This window comes from Dermochelys coriacea, chromosome 5, assembly GCF_009764565.3.
Source record: "Dermochelys coriacea isolate rDerCor1 chromosome 5, rDerCor1.pri.v4, whole genome shotgun sequence".
Classification (NCBI taxonomy): Eukaryota; Metazoa; Chordata; order Testudines; family Dermochelyidae; genus Dermochelys; species Dermochelys coriacea.
In genome coordinates this window covers 62,266,643-62,274,990 of record NC_050072.1, presented here as the reverse complement: position 1 = coordinate 62,274,990, position 8,348 = coordinate 62,266,643, and the positions used below count along the sequence as shown (strand labels likewise).

The 8,348-nt window shown below is 43.3% G+C and overlaps 1 protein-coding gene across 2 annotated transcripts; it reads right to left on the bottom strand.

Annotated features, from left to right (window-relative positions):
- Positions 1-56: 56 nt before the first annotated feature.
- Positions 57-8,311, bottom strand: RFESD (Rieske Fe-S domain containing). Of its 2 annotated transcripts, none has more exons than XM_043515450.1 (5): positions 8,254-8,311; positions 5,072-5,252; positions 4,938-4,972; positions 2,788-4,151; positions 57-1,241 (listed from the first exon to the last, which is right to left on the bottom strand). In XM_043515450.1, the coding sequence occupies exons 2-4, from the start codon at positions 5,247-5,249 to the stop codon at positions 3,882-3,884; spliced, it is 483 nt and encodes a 160-aa protein (XP_043371385.1). In that variant the 5' UTR covers positions 5,250-5,252; positions 8,254-8,311; the 3' UTR covers positions 57-1,241; positions 2,788-3,881. The 2 variants fall into 2 exon arrangements, with proteins under 2 accessions (XP_043371385.1, XP_043371384.1); XM_043515449.1 differs by lacking the exon at positions 8,254-8,311 and adding an exon at positions 6,369-8,237.
- Positions 8,312-8,348: the final 37 nt, after the last annotated feature.

Below are 8,348 nucleotides of genomic sequence, written 5' to 3'. Positions count from 1 at the left end.
CTTTAGAACTTCAGAAGCCAGATTTTAATGAAGTGAGGCCCAAGGTCCACAAGCACCACCTTAATCTAGCATTTAAACACACCCCATTACTCCTTAGTCCCTGCAAATACACAATGCACACGTATAGCTCTACTTATGTATAAACAGATCTACCCATCTGATGGGTTACCCCCCCCCACTGATATACTGAGGTACCCACCTGTTTCCCCCTTACACTGTCCTGCTGAGCCAGGCCCTCAAGCCTCCTCCAGCATACACCCAGGTAGGGGCACAACCAGCTTCAGAAAGATGGGAGACACTGAAATCAGCTCTGCATGGGAAGGCTTCACTAAAGAAATGCCCAGCACTCAAGTGCACATCCCTCCTGGAGAGTAAACCCAAAATTATACTGTCTTGCACTGCACAGAGAACTGTATAGCAGCATAAGCTCATGAAATTCACTCCCTTCCTCAATATGGAGGAAGATGTGCACAGCTTTCCCCCCCACCCCCCAATTATAAGTTCCACAAACTGGTTTCAGAGAAAACAAAGTTTATTAACTACAAAAAATATCACTTAAAATCTAAGGGATCGCAAACAGATCAAAGCAGATTACCCAGCAAATAAAAAAAAAAAAAAAAAAACACAATATAAGCTTAAGAAACCAAAAAAAGAAACTGGTTACAAGTAGTAGTTTCTCATCCTAAATATTGTTTTGGGCAGATTGCAGAGGTTCTTGAAGGCAAGCTGCTCCTGCTTGCAGCTTGAAACTCCAGGTATTTCTCTCACAGGCCAGACACCTTTCCAGCTTGGGCTCAGTCCTTCTCCCCACCCCCCTTTGTCTTTTCCTGCACTCATCCTGGGTGGGGATTCAGTGAAGAATGAATGCTGATTAAGTCATTCCCCAGCCTTAAATAGGTTTTACATATGGCAGGAACCCTTTGTTTTCCAGTGTGGTTCCCACCACCACCCCCCTCTGTGGAAAAATACTGGTATTCTACCATGGAGTCTAGTACTAGGTGACAATCGCATAACCCTGCAGTGTCAAAGCAGTCATGAGTCAGAGGTTGTTTGTAGCATCCCAGGAAAGCTTCTCAGGAAGGTGGGAGATGAGTATCTTCAAAGACCTATTGTTCTCCCTAATGGTCCATTGACTGGTCCCCAGCTAGCCAGCCAGACTGGTTGCATTCTACCTCGTGGGCATTCCCCAGGTGCAAACACTTTTGTAGTACAGATGTATTCAATGGAGTCAATATTCCTATCTTTAGATACAAAGATGATACATGCATACAAATAGGATAATCAGATTCAGTAAATCGTAACTTTTCCAATAATATTTTACATGCCTTATCTTGCAAGAAACAGTTATGCTATAATCATATTATAACAAGTTTATGAAAAATATGGGGTGTAGTGTCACACCATCCTTCAACAGATTCAACTATACCATTAAAACAAAGATGGCCCAGTTCTCTGATTAGATCAGCACCTGGATGAAGAATAGTTGGTTGAAGCAGACACTGAGCAAGAAAAAGAATATGTTGGTGCGCAAAGAAAAGCACTATGAAGAATTTACAGGAATAAGGCAAATACCTTCCTCTGACTGAAGGTATACGCTCCTAATTGATGAAGTCAATCTGTAGTTTATGAATGTTCATGGATTCCTCAATGATGCTAAGCTTTTGCATAACGCAAAACATGAGTTATGCTTTCTACCAGCTCCAGTTGCCTATGAGATTCCGTATCATCCTGGCAGACAGACAATGACCTGCCCTCAGTTATTCACTCCTTTGCCAGCTCCTATCTGGACCACCATAATGCAATATACCTGGGCCTGAAGCCTTCAATGCTTAGGAAACTCCAACTAATACCAAATGTTGCAGCACATCTCAACAACATTGGCTACCATAAGCACATCAGCCTTGTGCTCCACTCTCTACACTGACTTCACCCAGAATATTGAATCAAGTTCAAGGTCTTGGTACTTATCCTGAATGACCTGACCCCATAGTATCTGAAAGATCCCCTAAAGTTCTGGGATAAGTGCTGTGCTTGACAACTCTGATCCTCAGGCACAACTTTCTACCATATGAGCAAAGCTCATCTGTCCAAGAGGCACAGCTTTCTCGGGGATTAGTCTGAGACAGTGGAATGAACTGCCCCAGTGCCTCTGTCACAAACTTTGCCACTTTCTGCTCCAAGTTCTAGGTACACGCTTCTTTGAACTGCCTTATCCAAGATACCTTCTGTCAAGGTTCCTTCCCCGCTCTGAACTCTAGGGTACAGATGTGGGGACCTGCATGAAAGACCCCCTAAACTTATTCTTAACCAGCTTAGGTTAAAAACTTCCCCAAGGTACAAACTTTGCCTTGTCCTTGAACAGTATGCTGCCACCACCAAGCGTTTTAAACAAAGAACAGGGAAAGAGACCACTTGGAGACGTCTTCCCCGCAAAATATCCCCACAAGCCCTAAACCCCCTTTCCTGGGGAAGGCTTGATAATAATCCTCACCAATTGGCACAGGTGAACACATACCCAAACCCTTGGATCTTAAGAACAATGAAAAATCAATCAGGTTCTTAAAAGAAGAATTTTATTTAAAGAAAAGGTAAAAGAATCATCTTTGTAAAATCAGGATGGTAAATGCCTTACAGTGTAATCCGATTCAAAACACAGAGAATCCCTCTAGGCAAAACCTTAAGTTACAAAAAGACAAAACCAGGAATATACATTCCCTCCAGCACAGCTTATTTTACCAGCCATTAAACAAAAGAAAATCTAACGCATTTTCTAGGTAGATTACTTACTAATTTAACGGGAGTTGGAAGGCTTGCATTTCTGATCTGTTCCTGGCAAAAGCATCACACAGACAGACAGACCCCTTTGTTCCACCCTCTCCAGATTTGAAAATATCTTGTCCCCTCATTGGTCATTTTGGGTCAGGTGCCAGCGAGGTTACCTTACCTTCTTAACTCTTTACAGATGAAAGGGTTTTGCCTCTGGCCAGGAGGGATTCTATAGCACTGTATACAGAAAGGTGGTTACCCGTCCCTTTATATTTATGACACTCTCTGATAAGTGTTTACATTTTTAAAATAGTCCAAAACCAAAATCCTACACTACACATCCAATTTTCCTCCAGAGGAAAGGATGACAGAGAACTCACATGTGACAGATGTTTGTCATGTTGGTTAATTGATTATTGGAATGTGCTCAGGCACTACCATGATGAAGGAGATATAAGTACTTATTTAGAACAGAACTGGGGTAATTGCACACACAAAAGTAACCATGCAAAGGCACATTACAACACACAAATGCTTTGTACATCACTTTATGAAACTCTGGTCCTATGTGTTAAGAAGATAAAATAATAGGTTTTTCTCCTGACCTGGAAATATATTTTTTTAAAAAAAATCTCTCAATTACATTGAAATTATAGGTTTCAGAGTTCTAAACTATTTAATGTATACAAAAAATTCTATCCTTCAATGGATATTTACCATAAGATTTCAAGATGTTTTTATAAACTAATTAAATGCAATAGTATAATAATCCTCCTCCTAAAGATTAAAAGATTTAAACTCTAGCAATGGAAGATTTAACACTTCAAATATTACAAACTAGTCTAATGTACATACATAAAACTTATTTTATTAAAGGCAAATATAAAACTGCACTGGCACAATGCTAACTCATTCTAAAGAGGGTCCTGAACTTTTGTTTATGATCTTACTCATTTCTACAATACTTAATGCTTTAATAGCAGTAAGATTAACACTGGTATTTCATTATATTAACATCTAGAAAAAATCTGCATATTATCCTGTGATACTGATGATGCCTTGTGTACACACACATTTTGCATTATGGCCACTGATTTTGAAGTTCAGGATGTGCATTATTTTTTCATATCAGACCTTCCAGTCTTTTTGTACTTATCAGCATAGTAATCAGAGTCACAGCTGATAGATAAGTCAGAAGGAGTCACATAAACACTTCCATTGTCTACAGTAACCTTGTGAGTTCTTTGCTTTATTCCTTTTGATCGCCATTTTGGTGTTGCTGATGGTTCAGTAGGGTTTACTGCTTGATATAATCCTTCTCCTGTTGCCAAAGTAATTTTATACTTGTGCCAAGGGCAAATAATGCAGGGCTGTCCATTGATATCCTGAGGAAAAAAATAAGACAACCCACAAATCTTACTCTTCCCTATGAAATATCTCTAGACCAACACATAGCTTTGTGGACTAGTTTTAAAGCCCTGTACTGCCATGGCAGGAACACCAGGTTCTGTTTTTAAAATCAGCAACTGGAATACCAAATCAGATTACTGATCCAGCTAGCATAGCCTGTTTGCAAGAGTGGCCAATGTCAGAAGATTCAGAGGAAAACCCATAATGCCCCTAACTGGCAATACTCTATCATAATGGGATGTGTGTGTGTAGATGACAGGGATTCTTTCAGACTCCAGATAATAAAGATAATAGCCATTTTTATTTTCAACAGTGTGACTGGAGATGCTTTTACTTACTTACATTTTGACATACACCATATCTCTCTATGATGTGCAAACACAAAGCATGCTGTCAGTGTTTTATAAAATAAGTGTGTCTAGTAAGTGCCTAATAATAATAAATGATTATTAAACTATTTGTCTCAAAAGTACCTGAACTTGGCCTCCTGTCCTTCAAGCCAGCAGGGAGTTGGGAGCATTGTGGACATTTAAAAATTAAGGACTGTTAAAGACAGTGGTCCATTATAAAGAGAGGGGGGCCAAATTTTGCTTTCAGCTATACCAGTGTAAATCAAAAGTAACCCCACTGATTTCAGTAGAATTACTGCAGTGTTACTAAGAATATTATTTAGCCCAAAGTGAGAGAATAATATAAAATTGGGATTAAAATGTAAAAAGATTTTGAATAATTGTGTGAGATATTTTTAGAATGTTACATACCTCTATCTCTCCAAGATGTAAAGAACCTCCTGCGTCTGAAACATAGTGGAATATGGAATTAGAGTCAACACTCGCACTAGCTTACTTTAAAATTGTTACATAAACACCAAGATGATGAGTGCAAACAATCTTACGGTAACAGTAACGGTCCATGGCATAAAATTTCCCTTCAAGGTAGAAAATGACAACTTCTCTGTCATGGACACTAGCTGTTATTCTTTGGGACTGTTTTATGTCTTCTTCTTTACCAGCATATACATGAGCATCAGCCTTCACTTTATCAGGTGTTTCAATTGAGCAGTGCAAATCCATGTCCTTTAGTTAAAAATAGTAAAAAGCCACTTTATAAAACAATTAAAGTTTAGGGTTTCTACGCAAGGACACTTTGGATACCAAATCATTCATAAAGATATTTAACTAAAATATCATAAGCAAAAGTTTTGGTGAAAATATATCTGTATTATATTAATAAAACATCCCTGCTTCATAACAATGAGTCAGAGTGTTAGATAAAAGAACAAATGTCATGGTACCTATTCATTAAAGTTCATTACTAGACTGAGGGCTTGGGTAACAGCAACACTACAGTTAGGGGCAAAATAAGACTTAGATTCTAAACCTCTTTTCATTCATTTATGCCAATCTCCAAAAAACTCCATAACAACAAAAGCAAATGTGCTAAAACTACTTTTTAGATAATGTCCGAATTGGGTATATACACTGATTTAAAAAAATAAAAGGGTTAAAGTTTACATGCAAAAAAACCCAAAACACAAAGTTAAAAAAAAAAGTCTTTGTATGTACAAAGGAGAATGTGCACAAGGGAGGGTAGAGGGGAGTAACCAAATTGGGACAGAATCAAGCTCTAAATGGGATAAAAGCAATGTAGCTCCTCAGCAACACATCAAGACACATCAGTGCCTTAGATCCACACTAGAGCATGACAGAGATGAAGAATGGATGAAGAAATGAAGTTGCAAAGTAATGAGAGCAGCACCAATTCCCTCTATAGCTCCATCACATCCAGGCCTGCTCTATTCTCTATGTATCAGCTCTGATAAGTGCTTCTTTACTGAAAAAAGCTTTCTAAAAGGCCGCAGAACTGGTCTGAACAGCAAAAAAAAGGCAGGCTTTGTGTGGGACACTGCATGGCTGAAGTGAAGTTTGCAAGAACTGAGAAGAGGAAGGCTGTGGCTGGGCTGGTAACAGAAGATGAGTGTTATTTGCTTCTTTACTGCTTATAATTATCTCGTAGCTGCCTTCTCCAGAAGTTATCTTGGAGTCACATTCATTTAAAACAGCATTTAGAAGTTTTTTTATAACATTCCTATGGTAATTCACACATGACAAACAAATAATTCTAAATCAACTATGTGTGTCACAGCCCCTGCAGGCTGGTGTAAACACCATGGTACTTTCCAGGCTACTTACAAGCTGATTATGCATAAATCAAATAGCAGTACGGCTCCTTCAGGCAGTCCCATCCATTTCTGTTTCAGCTCATACCACGTTTCTATTTCTAGCTAAGATATTATAGTAATTATTAGTCACAGGAATACATTATCCTGAGAATTACTCACTTCTTTCAGAGCTGCTTTGTAAATAAGCATAGTACAAAATATTCTGAAGACTGTGATCTCTAATATCACTGATTCAGTATGTAACCTTCAGCAAGTCACGGAGGCCAAAATTTTCAAATACGGTGCCTACAATCAGGTACTCTCATCCTCACGCAGGTGCCTACATATAAGTGACCTGATTCTGCATGATGATCAGCACCCGAAACTCCCATCAAGATTGATGGGAGTTTTAGCTGCTCAACACCTCTGACAATCAGGCCACATTTCTTTGGTTGCCTACATATAGGCATGCACCCAAGTTTGACTCAGACTTAAAAAGGCTTCAGCTCAGCCTCTGATTTTGCTGGTACGTTCTGGCACCCACATTTAATAGTTGGGGCAAGTGCGAACATTTAAATATTAAACGTCATTTTGAGGCACAATCAGGCTGATATGTAAATACTAGCATATGTGCTTACAATTAACTGCAGGACCAAAACTGTCCCAACCAACGGCAGGTCCTCCAGAGAAAGCCCTTGAGGCTGACTATTTGAATCTGAGTACAAGTCTGTTAAGAAGCACTGTGGCCGAGAAAGGGTTTCTAGCACTGAGGGAGAGAGCCAAGGGATTCCTGCCAAGGGCAAGCTATAATTAGACCTTTTCCAGCCCACTAAGGGCGACTCTCAGCTGGGAGCTGGTGGTGAGCATGGGAAGAACTGGCTGGAAGTGGATACTCTGGCTCTGACAGATGGGAGGAGGCAGGCTCCTTGCCCACTGGGAGCAGCAGTCTCCCTAAGGGGGGGGATTCCACGTCGCATGACAGAAACCTCATGAAACTCCACTCCAGCCTTCCTCCGGTATCCTTCCTCCCCCTCCCCCTCGCCTGGCTGGAGCGCTTCCTAGCCCCCGCCAAAACAGCAGCTCTCTCCTCAAAACACTCAGCGACCCGCTAACCCCCAGCCACTGAAGTGCTGCGGAAAGAGGAGTGGCCCGAGCCAGCTTCCCCCTCCACCCGCCGCGGGGGGCTCTCAAGTTTCCTGGCCGCTCCTCGGGGCAGGCCCGCGCCCTCCTGAAGTTTCCATCCAGCATCTCCTGCCGCGCAGCCCTGCCAGGCCGAGGGGAGCGTGGCCCCACCCCACCCCGTCTCCCGCCGCCTGAGCAGAGGACAGGGAGCGCCATCGCCCGGGCCCCCAGGCTCGGTGCGAGCAGCAGGCTCAAGGGCTAGGCGCGGGCGGCAGCTCTCTGGGTCTGGCCGGGGCAGGGGACACAACGGTGCCGGTACAACTGGGGCCTCGCGCGAAGCGGAAGCACCCGGGGAGAGCCCGCTCCGTCAGCTCCCCGGCCGGGCTCAGCCCAGGGTTCGCAGCCGCGACGGGGCTCACGAGCCCCCCATTTAACAGCCGTTGGTGTTCGCGCCTGGCGCGAGCCCCGCAGCGGACAGAGCGAACAGGGCTCTGTACCCGGGCGGAGGGAGTGGGGGGGGGGTCACGCGCACAACCTAGGGCGCTGATAGGGCAGCGCCGCCTCAGCGCGCTCTGGATCCCAGCCGTCACTACCGTGCAAACAGCCCCTCTTCCAATGTGCGTCACGCACAGCAGGGCCGCGAGACATCCCTGCGCCGCCGCAGCCAGGCTCAGGGCCCACCCCCTGGGGAGACTACAACTTCCGGCAAGCACCGCGACCGCTCAGACTCTGATAGGTCCCATAACAGAACACGCGCCAAGCGTTCTCCGCCGCTAGAACCGGCCGCGGCGCACCCACGGAAGGGTCCGGCAGCAGCGAGACACGCTTCCACCACAGAGGGGCCGCGGAGAAACACGTGACCAGAGACCTACCGGGCTATTGGAGCCCT

What these genes read in the sequence shown, in the direction of transcription:
- RFESD (XM_043515449.1), bottom strand. An exon ending in CATGGACCGTTACTGTTACC is followed by an intron (nt 4,973 to 5,071) that starts GTAAGATTGTTT and finishes ACTATGTTTCAG; the next exon opens with ACGCAGGAGGTTCTTTACAT. An exon ending in TACATCTTGGAGAGATAGAG is followed by an intron (nt 4,152 to 4,937) that starts GTATGTAACATT and finishes TTTTTTCCTCAG; the next exon opens with GATATCAATGGACAGCCCTG.